Source organism: Dermacentor albipictus, chromosome 1, assembly GCF_038994185.2.
Source record: "Dermacentor albipictus isolate Rhodes 1998 colony chromosome 1, USDA_Dalb.pri_finalv2, whole genome shotgun sequence".
Lineage (NCBI taxonomy): Eukaryota > Metazoa > Arthropoda > Arachnida > Ixodida > Ixodidae > Dermacentor > Dermacentor albipictus.
This window is the reverse complement of record NC_091821.1, coordinates 45,189,777-45,209,415: the sequence shown is the minus strand read 5'-3', so window position 1 is coordinate 45,209,415 and position 19,639 is coordinate 45,189,777. Positions and strand designations below refer to the sequence as shown.

The following is a 19,639-nucleotide window of genomic DNA, read 5'->3' as shown; positions in this document are numbered from 1 at the left end:
CAAAAGAATGTAACGTAAAAGTAATCGATCACTTTTAGCAATTCCATAGTTACTTTCGTGGGACAGTAATTAGTAACTGTTATCAATTACAATTTTGAATGAAGTAACTGTAATTCTAAACGTTTCTTTTTTTCTGTAATGTGTGAAAATGTCTCGTAAACCGACCGGTACTCCTTACGATGATAAAGCTCATATACACACTGAAAAAAAGGAAAAAAGTTGCGTTCGCCTGTTATGACAGAAAGAAGACACGAAGTAAACGTGAATCATGTAACAAAAGTGCAGAGTGCTTGGTAATGACCTGGGGTCCTTGAGGTCCTGGAAGTCCGGTGTCACCGCGTTGACCTTTCTCTCCCTTTTCACCGGTGTCGCCCTTGACGCCCGTCCTTCCTAGCAGGCCACTGTGGCCCTGCATTTTAGCAATATAGATCTCAAGAGTTGGGCCCCCCAAAAAATAGAGAGCTGAAATCTGTACAAGTCAGACGCTCCCGACAAATTAAGTCGCTAAATTCTTATATAGCAATTATATTGCGTTAGTAAGCAGCACATTTCTCAAGACGCACACATTGAATTAACACTAGTTACACGTAAGTATCGCTGGCCACGTGCAGAACTGGCGGTTACAGTTTTTCGAGTTTGCGCATGGCTAATGCCCACCTCTGAAGCTCTCACGTGGAAGTACTATATTCATTCGTGTAAAAAGCCCGCATTTCTTTCTGAATTTTTTTACATGGCATGGGCTTTACATGAAACAGGCCTATAGCTGTTCACAGAAGCCTCTAACTGCACGCAGACTGTTATGCAATATAACACAACGTCTCAACCGGCAATTCACACATTTACAGTCGCCATTCGATTTTGTGAGACACAGATAATGCCGCGAAAATGTGTGCAGAGGCGCTCATTCCGAAAGAACGAATTGTCGCGATGTTGTTGTTGCTTTTATTTTTTTAAGTACCAGCACGACGGAATATTCGTACATTCGTAAAGTTTGCTTGAATATTTTGACGGTGAAGTGCAGATACGGTGCACGCGACCTTGATTCCGCGACAACCCCAGTTTAGGCTGTGCAACGCAAAATTAATTTGGAACTTTATTGGCTTCATTCATACCGACAGGCGAGGTTGCACCGTTCCGTCCAGTGAGCGCACGCACTAACTTCGCAGGCGTTCGCGACAGTTGCCGGCTGATCGCCCCGGGACTCAAAACTGCGCTTCACGCATGTGGCCATCAGTATAGCCCGCGCGCACGTGGTCTTGACACTGGCGAATGACAAGTTTTAAGCGCGAACTTCCCGTAACTGCTTGCCACGCGCCGCACATACCGGCTATGCCTAATCATCGCCGCCACGCCGCTTCGTCAAATTCTGTGACCAAAGTTGCGGTTTCGTGGGTTTTTGTAGGTTTAGTGCTGAGATGCGGGATACGGCGATGACGATTGCCATCGTCGGCAGGACAACTATATATAGGGCCGTCGGGGCTTGCTGAAATTAACCAGCACGTGCATGCGCGTGTGACGCCGTAGAGGTAACTTTTCTTTTTTTGCCACTGCCCCCTTTTCCTTTAATGTGGGAGTGCGGGCCTTGCACGAGTATATACGGTACTTTCTGCTGCCGCGCGCAGTCATCCTCATTTTTAAGTTCGTCACGCTACTAGTTTGCAGTGTTTTCAAAACGAGTGGGGAAAAAATTGTTGGCTGATAAAACGGGCGGTCGCTCACGTTCCGGACTCGTATACGTCCGTCTCCTAAGGTAGTAAAACCAAAAGTGAACGGACCGAGGAAAAAAGAAATCTAGAGGACAGAGTTAGTTTTTCTTGTTCGTCTGACATGACAGAACTCTGCTTGCGTGAATCATACCTTGAGGCCCCGCTTTCCTCTGTCACCTTTCATGCCCTTGTCGCCCGGTGCTCCCTGAAAGAAACATTCCAATCAGACAATTAAAGGTCAGCACAAGTCAATGTGCACATAATGCAGAAAATATCTATAAGTGGCCCTGTGTAGCACAAAATTATCTTCCGCGATCACATTACTCAAGGTCCCGGGTTATTTATTTATTTATTTATTTATTTATTTATTTATTTATTTATTTATTTATTTATTTATTTATTTATTTATTTATTTATGCGCTTTTATTTTTGGTGCTCGAACGTTGGTTACGCTGAATCCTGTCGGATTTGCTTAAAACACTGGAGCGCTGGTTATGTAGGACGTTTTCCGTGAGGTATTGCCAAATTGCGCCAAAAACTCTTTCTTTTGCGTGTTTCTTCTTTTGAAGTGACTGTCTGTAAAGTGTCCGTAGGAAGTCTGTGAACATGCGAAGATGTTTTCTACATTATATACGACAGGGAGTGAGGAATGGGATATATATTACTTTTCACCCCTCTCCCCCTTTTTTTTATTTCCACTTGCAAGTCCCGGCCTCGCGTTTGGATGTGAACTGTGAAATTATTGAAACATTTAACTTCGCTAATCATCTTCGTCCATTCCTTTACCATTTCACTAGGTATTTTATGTATTGTTAATATTTGTCAAGAAAATTGAATAGAACTCAAAGTTGTGGAGAAGCCGGCTACATATTGTCTATGGTGAACCTTTCCAATTCATAATGAACAAATAAGTAAACAAACAGCGTCGGTGGTTCAGTGGTAGTAAACAAACAAACAAATAAATAATACTGACAGAGATTCAAAGGCGGGGAGATTAAACAGCGCCGCGTCCAGCTTTCTATAGATCACACTACGGAAGTAGGAAGAAAGGAAAACTATATGATAACAGGGAAATATAGACTGTGAGTGGCGCTCTGAAGCGTATAAAAAGGTTCCCCAAAACAGTCAAACGTGGTCGCAGACCCCTGCTTCTTTCAAGAAACACAAGAAAGCGCAAGCACCTTTCTGAACACAATATATTTTCTTCCTAGAACGGTCTCTTATATGAACTCGGTTCAGAAAAGCGTGGACAGACACTTATTGGCTGCTTTATATACGCACCACACTTCCGGGCTGGCCAGGTGGCCCCACTAAGCCAGGCGCTCCAACGTCACCCTGTAAAATAAGATGCGCGCCCTGTAAGAACACGCAACCGCTCGCTCGTTCATTACACGAAAATTCAAGGGGTACAAATGCACCTATACATGTCAACAGTCAACGGGACGATGAGCAAAACGAGAACAAGGTGAATGCAAAAGCCAATGTCTCGACGAGTGGACTTGTATTTTTCAAGGTGACATATGGTTTCCTCGCCACGGTATATATATATCTCCATCTTTCCATCTCCCGCCTTCCCCATGTTTTCCCTGAACGGGAGCGACTCGTGGCATATATTAAGCTTTCTTGTCATTAGCCCTCGCAATCGCTAAAAAGCCGAAATACCTCTCTCCTGAGCACTAAAACCCAGCCCACATGCTGTTCCACATTACTATATAACAACTCCTTAAGGCTCTCGTGCACTCCTGGCAACCCCCAAATCGCCGCATTCGAACCGCGTTCGCTTGGAATCAAAACAGCTTCCACCAAACAATGGCGCACAACGTCGGCACACTCACTGCAGGGCCCGGTGACCCTCGCAGGCCGGGTGGTCCCGCTGGTCCGGGTGGGCCCTGCGAAAAGAACCGGGGGACGTTAATTTCCTCACGTAATAATCGATTCCAGAATAGCAAGGGTGGAACAACCAGGAAATAGGAAGCTCTAACCGGTGGTCCTGTCGGGCCCTGGAGTCCCGGTGGCCCCATCTGACCCTTGTCACCTTTGTCTCCCGGAAGACCGACGTCCCCTTGGAGGCCCGGTGGACCCATCGGGCCCTGGGTCGCAGGTGGTAGCGACAGTAAATGTTTAATGACGCAGCAGACAACACCACATCGTTTGACACCAGTAATACGCAGTGAGAGGACCCGTTCATCTTCCGCCCGATGAAGAACATATTGCAGCAGCAAAACTAAGTGCAATTCACTTGGCATAGATGACTCAGTTCTTGCATGTAAAAAAAAAGAGAAACTGAGGAAAGGCACGTTTACCTAGCGCGCTCGGCAGAGCAGAGTGCAAATAAAGGAAATTGGTGCATGGCCCCCGGCACAGGAAATATTTCTCCAGAGCAAGTGCAGCCTTACCTGCTTTCCAGGGGCTCCAGCTGTTCCCATCTTGCCCATTTCGCCTTTTGACCCCTGAAAAATGCGAGAAGATTAAGATTATCCATTGCTCCTGCGACGATTCGGTAACGCAATAAAATAACTGAACAGCGCAAAAGGCTTGCACGCCCTTCAGTAGATACCAGCGTTATCAAAGCGTTGAGGCGTAACGATGATCTATATTAGGTGCGTTAAAGCGCACCGAAAAATACCAAACAGTGCCCGTAACGAAGAACCTATTTCGCAACGCTGCCTATATGTAACGTGCACACTGAGATGGACTTTTGTGCTGAATGGACGTTTTCCTTGTGTCTAATGCGTTTCACTCACTAGTTGCTTGAGGTCTCATTGTGTTCCGTAATAAAGTAAAGAAACACTGAAAGAACAAGTCCTTCCCTTTTTCTGTAAGGTGCCCCACAGTTATTTTTCAAAAAAGAAACCTGTGATAAAAGTAGGAAAAGTAACGCTACAGTCCGAGGCGGGCCTAGTTGGAGAAAAACTATCGATAATTGCACAGTCTGAGGCGTCTCTTTTAGTTGAATCGCCAGCTAAAATGGCATTTCAGTCTAGCTTCTCAAAAGCAAAAAGGAGCTCTGTCAGCCCAAAACTACAAACCCACAATTCCAGAGATATCATGCGGTCAGGAATTGATATTCTCAAAAAAGTGAGAAAGAAAAGATATCGCGGCACCAACCTTAAACTACGTGTTCACAGGGAAAAAATATGGGTCAGAAAATTACCATTGGGCCGGGCTCGCCTGGCTGGCCGTCGACTCCGTCAATGCCTCTTTCACCCTATAAATTATAAGGAAACAAAACGAAATATGAGCAAATATGCATCCTGTTAGAAAAAGAATATCATGATAAAACGAGACAGACTACTACGTGCTCAGCCATCGCATTTTGTCGTCTCACCTTTATCCCCGGCAGCCCAGCTTCACCCGGAGGCCCCGGAAAGCCCGGAAGACCCTGCAATGAGTTCCAGACACAAATAAGTCCAAACGACTCTAGGACGGACAATCGCTACAGCACCGTAGATTTATAAGCATACTGAACCTACATGGCTGTCACCAGTAAAAAAAAAAAAAGAAGAAGAAGAAAGATGCGAGCAGGCATTTTTATCCCTTGTTTTCTCTCTTTGTCTGTCTGTGTGTGTGTGCGCGCGTGGTTAAGATTGCGAGAAAGAGAGAGAGAGACAGTAAAGTTTTTTATTCTTCAGCTAGAGAAGTGTTCTTCGCCTTTGGTGAGCAGAAAGAGAAAAAAAAACACTTATTAGGATTGAAAAGCTGGGATGTCGGCCTTAAAGTTCTGACCTGCTACTCAGAATTGGGGATGGGTTATATGAGTGAAAAGAGAAATATTGAAAAATATTTAACACGACAATGAAAAAGGTCGTATATGAACATGAACAGCGCAGACTTTTCAAAATCTCAACTTATGGCCACTCTCGTACGAGGATCTGACGTCTGATGGACTATCGCGGCGACAGAGAGGGTCTGGCCGAAAATCCCAAGAGAAGCATTTCAGACAAAGGTTGATCAATGAAGTTCGACAATAGCTCTGCCAGTGCTTGTATTTCCGCGGCTTACCGCGAGAAGACGCGCAAAGTGCGCGAAACGCACCCTGTAGTCTGAAATACGCCGCGCTTCTCGCACTCTGGACGAGAATGGAATCGATGCACAGACAAAGAAGGTCAAGGAAAACAGCATCGACTCACGGGTGAGCCTTTCGGCCCTTCGAGCCCTGGAGGTCCCTTGACACCAGGCACGCCCTGAAGACCGGGCTTCCCTTCTTCGCCTTTAGGGCCCGGAGGACCTCTTGGTCCCTGGAACGGAAAAATCGCAGTTACGTGCAGGACAATGCAAATTGTCCAGCACGCAACATATGCACACTGTGCTGTACGTGTGCCCCATAGCATCGGCGTTCATCGTTGACGTAACACTAGACGCCTTTAAGTGAAATGGCAAACTTCAGTTGTATTCGATATCCCTTTTCAGATGAGGCTTGTGGCAACACCATTTTTCACTCGAGGTGTGTCTCTCACTCGCCTTTGCAAATGCTTTCTTTGCGCTCGTTCTTTGCGGTTTCTAGACCGAGTCGAAGCGTTACGCTTTTAAAAGGAACTATCCGACACATTGATTATGTATACATTAACCACTGTAGCTCTGTCTATAATTTCAAGCGCGTGGAGAACGGCCTTATTAGTCTTTGGCTATTCTCGCCTCACAACACCCGTGATGCGAAAATTGACGTAGTAGAAGAAATACAGTCCGTCACAATCTAGGCTAGAATAAAGTAGCCATTCGAGCGTCGTGTGTTACAAGCGGCGCCCCGCCTGCTAAGCCCTAACAGCAGCAGGAATGATTTCAATCGGAAGTAATAGTCCCTATAGTATACGAGCATTATACTGTCGCTATCAAACAGAGAGTTCGCAGCATACTTTGCGTTTTATTTATTGCTGTGCACGATGCTTTCGAAAATTGTTCTGTTCTAAGTGAATACGGCTAAACAATGAATGATGTAGAATATGCCAGCCAGAAGCCAGTAAAGAACAAATTCTTTTTTTTTTCATTTAGCCGAGAAAGGTGTAATAGTCAGCTTACACTTGCGTGTGTGCGTCCAAGTAACCCGCCTGCCTTCCATAAATTTTGCACTTATCTTCACGCTAAAGAAAAACATCCATTTAATTTCAGGCAGCTTCAGGCTCTTGTAAAACTTTGGCTTTCTGGAAAAGCTTTGCATTTCCAACGAAGAAAATCACACATCCGCAAATATTAGTAAGGTATGAGACCGGGCTACTTGGCGTTCCATCTGGTTAAACAGCGCGAAACCAGATAAAGGATGAAAAAAATGGGGACGTTGACAGCACTTGCCTACGTCCCTCTTTTTTTCGCGTTCGTTGTCTGGTTTCACATTAACATGACGCAGTTTCCAGAAGGAAAGTACAACCTGCGGACAAGAGGAAGTCTGCAACGGGTTACACTGCAGAAGCAAAGAAAATGTTTTCCAATGTTTCGCGAAGCATCTGTGCACGGATATTTCTAGTAGTCGTTATGCAACAGAAAGGGGACTGAAGGAAACATTTATTACATTTATGGATTAAGTGTTTCCATGAATCACTACTTTCTTTTTCTTGTTTAGAGGATTTGCTCGAGCAGAGAGTGTAACGTATACTCAAGACCACAGCGGTCATATCACGGGTGAATTCCAGAGCGTCCTACTCCAGAAACGGCTGTTAAGCAACCATACGCGATGAACATGATGGAGTTTCAAGCTGAGACACCCTTGTATCAATATACACAAAAAGTGAACCGACTTTAGGAAACCGCACTATTGAAGGCACAAGTCTGGATAGCAAGGGAACCAGGAAGAAACTAAATATTATAATAAATTGGATTTCTCGGCTGGTAAGCCGGAAATGTTAGATGATCACGGTGTCGGGCACACGCACAAGTGCAATAACTGCACAATTCTGCTTCTTTCTGTCTGCTAATCTCCACGGCACGTATGTGGTATTGGTTACATTTGAGAACAGCAGTGCTGAAGAAGCAAGAAACAACAAAATGACAATGGTCGCATCGAACAGGCACTTCCAGTACGCACCAGTTCGCCGTCTTTGCCCGGAGAGCCCGGAAGGCCGGGTGGTCCGTCGTCACCCTTCTGGCCCTGAGGACCTTCGGGTCCCGGGGAACCAGGGATGCCTTCGCCGCCCTGTTGAATTGAAAATTTGCGTGGTGTTGCGCTTTTACAAAACTGCCCTGTTTAATGCAAATCCTGTACCAAGACACATTTTATTGAGCTAGAATATGTGAGTTCATTGTTTGTTGGCGGAAATCCATTGACCACCGCTACGCGAAATAATTACACGTCGGCTTAGCACACAAGGGCTCCGAAACGTACATCAGTCTCACCGCAAACAATCACTTTCTGAAGTCAGGCTGCGTTGTCTTAAGCTTGCGTTATTGTCTGCTAATGCAAAGGGCCATTCATTGCCATAATAAACTTCTTATGCTTGATTTAAGAAACATTTCGACTTAAGTGACTTAAGTGTTACAATAAAGAAAGTAACAGCGTCGACAGTCTTTCTAAAGCGAGGTTTTCTTTGCCGTCTTGCAGCCCTTTGTAATATAAAGTTCCTCTTTCACTCATTCTCTTCAGAATGCTTGGGTATGTGCCACCTGTAACAGAAACGATATAAAATCCTTAAATGTAGCTAGATATATTTTGCACTTCTCTGCGTATACACCTGTCTTCACCATTCTTCCGTCGACAAGCATCACACATCGTCTTCGGCTTCGTGACATCACTGAGTGCACGTTTCACAGCATAGACTTTCACCTGATTTGGTGTTTGCATTTCCGTATATCTTGGGAATGGTGTTATGGATAGACACCGACATTGAATGAGAATAAACTTGGGATCTGTCTGGTGCATAAACATAAACATCGCATGAGATTACACATGGCACGAGATTAAGGTAAACACAAATTTTGTAGGAATCGCATTTCGTTGTATAGCATTTAACTAACCATCTGATTAAAGCTGCGCTTCACGTAGATTCCAACATTTTCGCCGGATCTGTATAATACGTTGTTGTTGTTGTTGTTGTTGTTGTTGTTGTTGTTGTTGTTGTTGTTGTTGTTGTTGTTGTTGTTGTTGTTGTTGTTGTTGTTGTTGTTGTTGTTGTTGTTGTTGTTGTTGTTGTTGTTGTTGTTGTTGTTGTTGTTGTTGTTGTTGTTGTTTGAGTTTAGCAACCTATCTTGCCCGTACTCCTGACACACAAACTCTACTACCAAAGCCCAGGTGTCCAACAACGAGCATTCAGCAGAAGCTTAGGACAAAGGCTCCGCGGTTCTCACCTTGGCTCCTGCAGGGCCTTGCTCGCCCGGCATTCCCGCCAGTCCAGGAGGCCCCTTTTTGCCTACGTCTCCCTTGTCACCTTTCCCACCGCGGGGACCAGGAAGGCCCTGTAGGGACACGGACGCAATCGACCCCAGGATTCGACAGAGAGAGCTCCTCTGTTGTTTATAAGCAACTAGCGATTATTAACGCTGGCACACAATGCTCTCCCTAAAGCTTTACAGACTCAAAGAAAAAGAGCATTAGCCTAGAAGGGAGGCCCATACCACACGTTGCTCACGGATCATGGATCACGAAAAGCCTTACCTGTGATCCGGGGGCCCCGGCAGTGCCAGCGGCTCCGATGGGACCATCCTCTCCTTTGCTTCCTCGAGGTCCGGCGGGACCCGGAGGACCTGGTTCGCCTTCTGCGCCCTGCAGAGGGATGGTGGGCGAAGGGCAAGACTCGTTGACAGGCCAAGCTCATGCTGCTCGTTCAAATAGCGAAGTGTCTTCAAAAAAATAAACATTAATGCGGCCAGTGGTTCTGCAAATATTAAATCAAGCAAAATAGGTCACACTTATGAAGCAGCACGCAGCTCACGTTTATCGAAACAAAAACCAAGTGTTTATTCAGCCTGGCTAATTTTTTTTTATTCTGCATACGCCCTATTTATAGCATCGGTCGTTAACGGCGTGATAAAGGAAATCCACGGCTTGCACGAGTGAAATAAAGCCTAATACCGCCTACCAAGGAGACGGCGGATGTAAGTAGGGAAATGACGTGGATTTCCAGGCTTCTACTTACATCTGAGGAACATCTACGTTGTAGCACTGACTTCTAAACAGCATACAATACGGCATATCGACGTCTATAGGTGGTATGGATTGTGGAAGCGCAGGTCATTGGATTCTTCAATTTATGACGCTTGAGTATAGCCACTGACTGACTGAATGAGCTCATGCCGCACAATGCATCCGCTAGAGATATAAATCATTAGTTAGAAATATCTTACTCCTGGAAAAAAACATTAATTTATCTACAGTCAAAAAGTACTACCTGCAGTTACGGCATTGTTAAATTTATATTCTGGGGTATTACGTGCCGAAATCACGACCTGATTATGAGGCAGGCCGGTCTGGGGCACTCCGGATTAATTTTGGACGCCTCGGGTTCTTCCAAGTGCGCCCCCAATCCAGGGTACATGAGCGTTCTTTGCATTCTGCTCACGAAAGAATACGGTCACCGCGGCCGGCAGTCCCGTTCTCAGTATCACAAAGCAAAGCTGTTGTTTTTCCTGGAAGCTCAGAGCACAGATGGAAACATACTAGGCCGTCGTAGCGAACTTACTGGTACGCCAGGCTCTCCCCTCAGTCCTTGAGGCCCAGTCACACCGGTAGGTCCCTGAAAGAATCGACGAAACATATCGGAGTATATTATTTACGCCTCACAGCTAGGCTGAGCGAAGAATGTACACACCTTCCTCGGTACCTCGAGGTGATTCGAATATAAAGGAGAACGATAACCGTGTTTCAAATGTGCGACCGCCGGGTTACGAACAGCCTTTGATAACTGTGGTACGGCGCAAAGCAGTAATTATTATGCGAGGTAATCGACTTATAGTAGCCGTAGCGTCAAACTCTATAGTATAGCGTTCTAAGGGCACGCTTGAAATTGTTTTTATGGGATACACGGAGCCGAATTTCTGGAGGTGGGATTGGCAGTATTCAGGGTTGTGGGAATTAATATAATAGTCACAACTATAGTAAAATGCGCTAATTCGAGGCCAAGTGAGGCGCAGCCGTTCACGGAGCGGCTTTCGGCGCGCAGCATCCAAACTCAGCGTTCCTCTCACAAAGATAGCAGTTCTTTGCTATTTTATGCCAGCCACCAAACTATCTTCATCATGCCGTCGCTGTCACGATTTATTCTTCCTCCTTGCAAACGAGCACCTCACTTCTTTTTTTTTTTTTTTTGGGGGGGGGGGGTCACATTTCGCCGGCTTTCTTTAAGGAAGCAGAAAACAAGGACTACGTATCCAAGTATGAAGTTTGAACATGCTCAATTAAATATCTGCTAAAGCGCTCTACAACCTTGTCATTGCAAGTTTTGCCCTAAAGTTAATACTTGTGAAATTGGTTAATTAATCTTCACTAATAATTCAATTAAGCAGAACACAAGAAACAGTTCGACTTCATACATACGATAGCCACCAACGCGCATTTTGCCGCGGTCTCTTAGAGCACCTCGGCATAGTATAAATTTATCTGGGAAACTTCTTGTCAAATATACTACACGTCAAACGTTAGTGTATGCCGCATAAATATTCATCGCATTTTTACTGTACTCTTATATCACCCTTGTAAATCTAGACAAGGCCTGTAGTATAAGTAAGCTATATGATATCTTGCCGAATATCCGCGATAATGACAGCGGTGAATTGCGGTATGCTAAAATGTTTCAATATAGAATTTCGTGACAAACGTCATCAAATAGCTTTTCAAGTAAAACATGTCCAACACAGACGCATTCCAAAAAGTAGAAGAGAGCATCATAAAGCCTCCGTTTAAGCATCTTAAACGATACTATGTTCAAAGCAGTTGGTCGGCGCAGAGTGACACAAACATGCAGTCTAGTAGAAAGCCTGTCAGTCTGTGTCGTTTCCCAAAGAAAAGGCAAAAGTGCAACGTATTTCCCCGCCCATAAGTGGTCGCGGAAATGGTAATATGTGTTGCTTACGATGCCATCTGCTGTCTCGGTTGTACACACGAGTAATATGTCGCCGATTGAGCTAATAAATTTAAGATTAATATCACATGTAGAGCACATGTGCGGAACGAATGTGTCGAACAAAAACTCCTAAGCCTTCCACACAGAACTTTCCTAAAAAGAACTCTGAAAATTTACCACGAGGACTGGTTGAGAACGCTAGTTACCTCATTGTACCACGTCAGACTAAGTGCTGTTTCTTTATTTCTCGTTTTCTCTCTATCTCTTTCTTTCTATCTGTCCCTTTGTGAAGAAATATCTTGTTTATCGCTTTCCGAGGCAGTCTCATTGCAATTCTTCCTTCTTTTTCCAAAAAATTTGTAATTTTATCCAATGATATCGCGAGGAACATCTGTTCCTTTATTGTACTGCACTAAAGCAAACACAGCTACTATATACGATGGCACTAGCATGGCGCTCTTTGGCCACACCTGGCCCTTGCGCCATTAAACATCATATATTCATTCATTACATACGATGGCGATTTTTTTGGGTTCTTTTACAATTTCAAGCCCGTAACATGAGTTCCTTGACGAGGAAACGTTTTCTGTGTGGTACTGAAATTCGCATGCTAGCGAACTGCTTAAGTTCACATCACATATCAAAAATGGCTGTCATTTTCGTCCTCGGGTTGAGTTGAGCAGTAGTACGGAGAGAACGCAATCCAAAGGCACTGAAGCTCGGTTACTATTATCAGTACTCTCGCGAGCAATAAAATGTGGACGTACTGATGAGGCAACTTACCGTATCACCCTTCGCACCTTTCAGCCCCTTCTGACCAGGGAGGCCGGAGTCTCCCTGCACAAGGATGAAAAAAGACAGCAAGTGTTTTAACGGGCGAGGTTCAATTCAACTTTTTGACTGACAAGCATTTCATTTATTTTCATTCATTAATATTTCAAGGGCCCCAGAGAGATATTACGTGAGAGGTGAGCGACAAAAAAAGGCAGCCGTTCTCAGTTAACATGTTAAGTAATGATTCTCTACGGCTGTTTTAAAGTAGGTGCCATCTTTTTACATGGCGGTGTGGGTCGGAAAGTCGTTCCAGTCTTGTGCCCGTATGCAGAAAAAAAAACTTCTGGATGATGTTTGCATGGGTGCGCTCGGGAAATACAGCGCTAGGATAGCAATGGCGAGATGTCAATGGCAATGGCGAGAGACCTGAATTACATGAAGATATACATCAAACATGTACATTCAAGGTTTAAGCGTCATGAATCTTTCCGAAAGAAACAGGTTCGTGCAGCTAGAAACAGCATTCGTATAGAGGAACTTACGTCGAAATGCGCACAGCGGGAAATACATATTGCCGAGTATAAACACTCCTTGTGTGCGCAACGCCTAAAAGTGCAGGGGGCTAAAGGGGGCTCGATACGCTAGAAGATTTTACGAGTAACACGGGGCTCTCGTTCTTACCCACCTTGTCTCCGTCCTCTCCTGGTGGTCCAACAGGCCCTGGCGGTCCTGGAAGTCCCTACCGTCGGCCAAAGAAGTAGTGGCAATAATTATAAAGGTGGTCAGCGTACAACAGCACGTCTACGTGTAGGTTCATGAACAATGAACGCCAACTGTATTTCGGGTTGTGAACTTTACTCTGGCCGAAATGAGTATACTCCTATGCTCATTTTCGTAGCCTACATATTTGTTGTTACAAGCGATAATCACATGACTGCCGCGATACTGCATATTGCAACCTTCATCAGCGATAAGTACACCGCGCGTGCAGAGCCGAGTGTCCCAAGAGACTTTAGATGGGCTTAGCGCGTACGAATACCCGGTGTCGGGACGACGCAATCGCTAGCGCGTCGTTAGGCTGGGGCGATTTTGTTTGTTTGGGTCTTCGTAGCGGCGTTCACCACAGCCCTGTTCGCAGCTCTCCCATTCACGTACTACACAGACATATACTTCAAAAACCCGGGCTGCCAACTGCGAGGTCAAGAGCTCATTGAAGCGCGCTTCGCCCCATAAGCATTCTTACTGTGGAGAAGCCAACTTAGAAGAACACTTTTCATGGAGCAATGCACCGATGCACGCACACACAGGGAAGATTTCAGACCCGCATCAAGTATATCATGGCAGCTGTCACCTGGATAATCACAGAATTAGCGGGCCCAAGATAGAGACTTGGCCGAGTTGGTGTCGATGGCTTGTAGACGTTGATGCGCATGTATATTATAGCCCACCTAAACTAGTATATCTGCTAGCTTGTGACGCCCTTTCAATGGAAAACATTACAGCGCCGGACCTTATAGACGTGATGCAGCCATACGCTCCGTCCTAAAGTGCTCATTATGATGGTATCCCCCCCTTCTTTTTTAACAGGCAAGTGATGAATTGGAAAACATGAGAAATCACGAGTCTCTGACGTCTTTTGTCTTGAATGCGTCGTTTTAGTAAAAGAAGGGCCACATGCAACTTCCAACTTTTTTCACTAAATATTGTTATAAAGGTCTCTTTTACAAAAGTTACAAAGGAGGCTCGAAGATGGACGTTGAACTATAGTTCTTAGAGTTAACTGCTTGAAAACGATACTGAATACGCCGTGCGAAAGAGCAAATGCATCAAATGTTTGTATTGAACTACACTGACGTTCGCCACTCGAACAAAATACGCTGCGCAAGACGTGTACAAATGATCACACACACAATAGCAAATTTAAATACCTCAATGACGTCGTAACGCAGCCAGGCATTAAACGTACGTTATCGTACATTCCAAAATGTACGTAGGTACATTTGGAATGTACGTACGTACATTCCAATAGTTGCACCAGTTATACAATATAAACTCTTGATATCTCACCCTGGCTCCCGGAAGTCCGTCTCTGCCGAGGGGACCAGGACCTCCCAGGTCACCCTGAAGTAATAAAAATGATGTGAAAAACGCACCAGTGTTCTCACGCGGTGAGCAGTCGCTAGATTCTCGCTGTGACCTAAATTATAATATTGTCGCATGCGCGTCAAATGAAATATGTTGCGAAAACACGCTGCTTCATCAATAGCTGCTTTTATACACGTAATCTGAACCGTGTCTAAGGACCTCTTAAATACCATTTCGCCCAAGAAAAAAAAAGAAAGTCATTGGAGCACACATGCTAGCGAACCTGCTGTGCTTTTTCTTATTTTTCTCCAAGAAATGTCTTTCTGTATAACACTTTTTTTAACCAAGTCCATGGTCCTTCATTTGCAAGGTGGCCGCGTCCCGTGGAGAAGCATTATCAATTTAAGAAAAAAAAGAATATCCTGGGTGTTTGATGGAATGGCATCACCGCAAGCAGTTGATGAGTAGAAATTGTCTGCACCACCAAACGGGTGAAGTTAGCCGGACATGCCTCCTTACCTTGTCTCCCTTTGGGCCCGCTGGCCCTAGTGGACCGACAGGACCGCTGCGTCCCTGTAGAGGAAACGAAGGCCAGTGCGTGGTTAGACCTTCGACACTCCTCTGGGGGAAGTAAGGTGGATGCCGTAAAAATAATGTACACGTTGTGTTGCCACATGACCACATGAGACTCTTTAAAGATATTAGCTACCCTGTTTCGCAAGGTATTGCAAATGTCTGCAATACTGTAAATCATGAACAGAAATCCGGCAGCAAACGATCAGAGCCGCATTATATGGCCTCAGCAGCCAATCCAGATACAAAAAAGTAAACCATAATATATATAATATGCACGCGCAGCGCAAGAATACAAAATGGACCGGTGAGCACACGCGTTTTCCCCTTTCCCTGCTGTGTTCCTATGCTGTACGTCTTTATTGCTGTTCATAGTCATCATCACTGTATTCGATGTCATATGCCAAACGAGGTCTCTGCAATCTGTCCCCAGCTATGCCTGTCTTAAGTTAGTCGATTTCATCCTATGTCTACAGATTTCCCAAGTCATCCCACTACCTAATCATTTGCCGTGCTCGACTACGTTTGCCTTCCCTTGACGCCCACTCTGTTGTTCTGATAGACCACCAGTTATCAGCTCTACGCATTACACGACCTGTTCAGATTCATTCCTTTCTCTTAATCTCAATAAGAATATCAGCTACGCCAGCTTGCTCTCTAAACCACACCGCCGTCTCCTCCTCTCTCATGCCGCGTTCACACTGGGAAATGTCCTATTGACGAAAACATCGGCGACCGAAAAATCTACGTCAAGCGACATCGCGCGACAAAAAAAAAAAAAAGAAACCCTCGTCGCGGCTATAGATCCGAGACGAATTTTCGTCGCCGGGAAGAAAAAAAGCCGTCGCTTGTCGCAAGTCAATCAGAACGCACAGGCGACAGGGCCGGAAGTTACTCTCAGTTGTAAACATCCGCTGAGCTATTTTGCCAATAGCGCAAGCGTGACCGGTCACATCGTTGTTTGCAAGTATATTTGCTGGCGTTTTCTGGATTTGTGCCGTGCTTCGTGCGAAGAGAAGTCTCGAGCCCGTGTACCGTGCAGTACGTGGACGTTATGTGCATGAAAATAACTGTGGATTAAGCGTGCGTGCGTGTTTACCATGTTGGTGCGAGCCGAATCGGGCTTTCACCGTGAATACGTAGCATACTTTTTTCTCTCTGTTCTCTTGCATTGCAGAAAATTAACGTGATCCTTCCAGCCCGTTGCAAGATGCATAGGTCTGCGAAAAAGAACACGGTTTGTCACGCGATATGTGTATGTATGGCGCAATGCAACTGGTAAGCACTACGCCGTCGTGCCCTACGGTGAGAATAGTCGAGACCGGCAGTACAGTCATGCACGCGCTGCAGCTGTTAGCGCGATCAACAGGATGTTGTTGGCTAGTGTGTACGGTCGTTGGAGCTACAGTGCGAGTGTATGCGATGCTAAAACGGCACGGCGCCCAACGAGACGCGAGTGCGATTCGTAATTTTTTTAAAGCTGGTTGCCGTATTTTTCCACGTAATATAACGTCTGCGTTTCCTGTGTGTGCAGGGTATGTTGTGTTTTTATTTTTATTTTTTATATAGACTATAGACACATACGAAATACTCTTCAACTAAGCGCAGATTCTAAACAAACCTACGAGAAGTGACCTCGCGGATGTTAGCGCATCTCGTGGAAGCTGGCCGGCGGCAACGAACATTTCGTCGCACGCGGCCAGAGATCCGGTCTAAAGTGCGCCCGTGTTGTCGCCGATAATCACGCGGCGCCTCGCGCGATGCGAAGGTTCTCGATGTGAAGGCGCCATTAAAGTTAGGCCTGTGATTTTCATTCCCGTCGTTCCTTGAGCTGTGCTTAACGGCTTCTCAAGCTTCTAATGATGCCTCATACAATCAATATTCTAAATAACAAATATGGAAACAAACACGAGTACACGTACTGCATCTAAGTGTACAGAAACGTGAGCTTTTAGCTTAAGAACTTTTAGTATACAAGTATGGAACAAGCACGATAAGAAACGAAGACTACGTTCATTAATAAAGAAGCTGGGTGACGATCAGAGAGAAAATATCTTTAATAAAGAAAGGATGGTCGAAATCATGCATCTCTGTGTAGTCTCTCATTCCACGTATATCTATGGCCAGCTAATACGCTGGCCGAACTGGAACATGAACATCCCAAGGCCAGATACACGATACCATGGCCTCATTACAACAGTCGTATGAGGATATATATACTTCTGTACAGGAAAGTGATAAAAAAAATTAGTGTTAAAAAAAACTACGTTTACGTAAGACCGTATGCTTATTGGCCGTTATAAGGTTCGGGACTCGCCACCATTGATAGGGATCAGCAAAACAATGCATCACAACTCTGAACAGCTCTTCGCACGAACTATAGCGGACTGTGTCTTCTGGCTCTTTTCTCAGCTGAAAAGCTATTTCGGAGAATAGTAATAGATTCGCAAACAAAAAAAAAAACTGTAGAAATAGTTTTTTTTTTTTTAGTTTTGCAGCACCTGTAGACGAATAGTTAAGATTTATCTTTTCATTCAGAAGTTCTATCAGTTGCCAAAATGATGCATAATAATAAACTGTCCTCTAAACGTACACTGCTTTTACCTAAATGGTTAATTGTTCAGGTAAGATGCCGGCAATGTTACCGAGTACATAGAGGAGGACAAAGGTCGATGCGAAGGCTCGCTCCTTTTTTTAAACGTGTCAGCTTAAAAAGACCATCCCGTTTGTGCGTAATAGTCAATCTAAAATGGGTGTGACGTTTTGTAAGTAACTTGTCTACTTGGCTGCACGTGCACCGATAAGTTGAATTCAATGACGCATCATATATATACATATATACATATAAGAACTTGATATCGTTCCTGGCATATTTCTGTAGCGTTGCAACATGCGGTGTTTTTTTTATTATCTGGCTATCCGTGATAGCATTGAAGATACCAACCTTTTCACCGGCAGGTCCGGGGTCACCAGGTAGGCCCATGTCTCCTTTCTCGCCCTGAAAGAAGACAAGCATAAATGTTTATTCGATTTGAATCTTACAGAATCATCAATGAGTAAAGGCATCATCAGGAACTAGCGTTCCAACAACTTAATCCAACCTTTAGCAGACATATATTAAAGACAACGTCCACTGCAATAAGCAAGCTCCGTTTTACAGCTTGCGTTACGTTTCACACCACGCCGCCTAATCCCCACACTTCTTACGACACTATGAAAGCATATCTAACCGCATCCCCCGGAGCGCCGGCTATGGCTGCAAACAGTTACTCCTCTCCTGCGGTGGGCCATGAGCGCATCAGGTCTGCATCAGGTATGCGCATCAGGTTGAACTGCATCAGGTCTCTGCGCACCGTGGAGTTTCATGGAAGCCAGTTGTCCTACATTTAGAGTGCTTCAAGCACGCTCTTCCCGCCCAGCCATAGTCGCCCACGGCTCTACATGTTTCACTTGCGATGGCGTGTGGTGAACGATTCCACACAGTCAAGGAAACTTCATAGAGGACTATGTCTAGCGTGCAACAATTATTCTAAATACTCGCCTTGAAATAATTCGGTTTCGACAGTAACGTGCGCCCTAAAGCTGTTCTTTTCTTTCATTCATTTTTAGATGCACACGGCGCGGTATCACGATAAATTCATGCTTTCCCGAACAAATCCGTTCTGGCGAAAGAGTCGTCTATACACAAGAGGGAGCACCTACGCTGTGCATGTGCATTGTGAAATTGGCAACGCGCATCATTTGTATGCAAGTCTTGCTCGGAATTCACTGAAGTTTCTTTGGACAATTGTCTGGATGCAGCTTACATTCATGAGAAAATATTTTTTTTGAAAAAGTCGAGTTCTATCACATATTCCACGCAAGGCCGACCATGGAGCTACAACGTGCTGTGTCCCAATTCCTCTACGCTGACAAGTTCACTTCGAGATAAATGTCGTTCTTCAAATCCACAATTGCGTTTCAACTCCCTTATCACACACTCAGCTAAAGTTGGGCCGTTTAGTGGGTGACACGCCCGGTTTTAGGCCATTAGTATGGGGCTTACATGGTTATGTGATGCTTTCTATGTAATTTTCATCGAATAAGTTCTTTTGTCGTGGTGTCCTTTAAAATGCCGCGCACACTCCCATGCATTATTGATATGACGAGTTACACGATGGCATACATGGATGCATACTCACTGGTGGCCCGAGCGCTCCTGGAAGCCCAATTTCCCCTTTAGGACCAGGGAAACCCTGTGAAAAAAGAAGAAAACAATAGGTCGAGAGCGTGGGCACCTTTTTCGCCAATTCGACCCGAGATCATCATCATCGTTGTATCTAATACCGCGTGAGCTTATTGGAAGCGGGGTAACTGATTACACCAACCCGTACAGAAATAAAAATCACGTTACTGTAGCATTATAATTACAGAAGACGAACGTCCGTGGCTTCATATGACTGCTTGCAGACTTAAACCCAGAGGTATCATTTGCCAAGCATAATTCGTAAATTGATAACTATGTTTTCGCTTACCGTG

General features: G+C 44.9%; 1 protein-coding gene across 2 annotated transcripts in view; it reads right to left on the bottom strand.

Moving 5' to 3' along the window:
• LOC135906100 (collagen alpha-1(V) chain-like) overlaps positions 1–19,639 on the bottom strand; it is a 90,109-nt gene that overhangs the window by 10,355 nt on the left and 60,115 nt on the right. For both annotated transcript variants that reach the window (XM_065437301.1, XM_065437307.1), the window contains 19 exons: positions 19,303–19,356; positions 18,066–18,119; positions 15,068–15,121; positions 14,531–14,584; positions 13,149–13,202; positions 12,473–12,526; positions 10,310–10,363; positions 9,286–9,393; positions 8,979–9,086; positions 7,723–7,830; positions 5,837–5,944; positions 5,035–5,088; positions 4,861–4,914; positions 4,103–4,156; positions 3,689–3,796; positions 3,542–3,595; positions 2,988–3,041; positions 1,858–1,911; positions 302–409 (listed from right to left, as the gene is read on the bottom strand). In XM_065437301.1, coding sequence (XP_065293373.1) covers positions 302–409; positions 1,858–1,911; positions 2,988–3,041; positions 3,542–3,595; positions 3,689–3,796; positions 4,103–4,156; positions 4,861–4,914; positions 5,035–5,088; positions 5,837–5,944; positions 7,723–7,830; positions 8,979–9,086; positions 9,286–9,393; positions 10,310–10,363; positions 12,473–12,526; positions 13,149–13,202; positions 14,531–14,584; positions 15,068–15,121; positions 18,066–18,119; positions 19,303–19,356 — 1,350 coding nt within the window. The remainder of the gene's footprint in view (positions 1–301; positions 410–1,857; positions 1,912–2,987; positions 3,042–3,541; positions 3,596–3,688; positions 3,797–4,102; positions 4,157–4,860; positions 4,915–5,034; positions 5,089–5,836; positions 5,945–7,722; positions 7,831–8,978; positions 9,087–9,285; positions 9,394–10,309; positions 10,364–12,472; positions 12,527–13,148; positions 13,203–14,530; positions 14,585–15,067; positions 15,122–18,065; positions 18,120–19,302; positions 19,357–19,639) is intronic.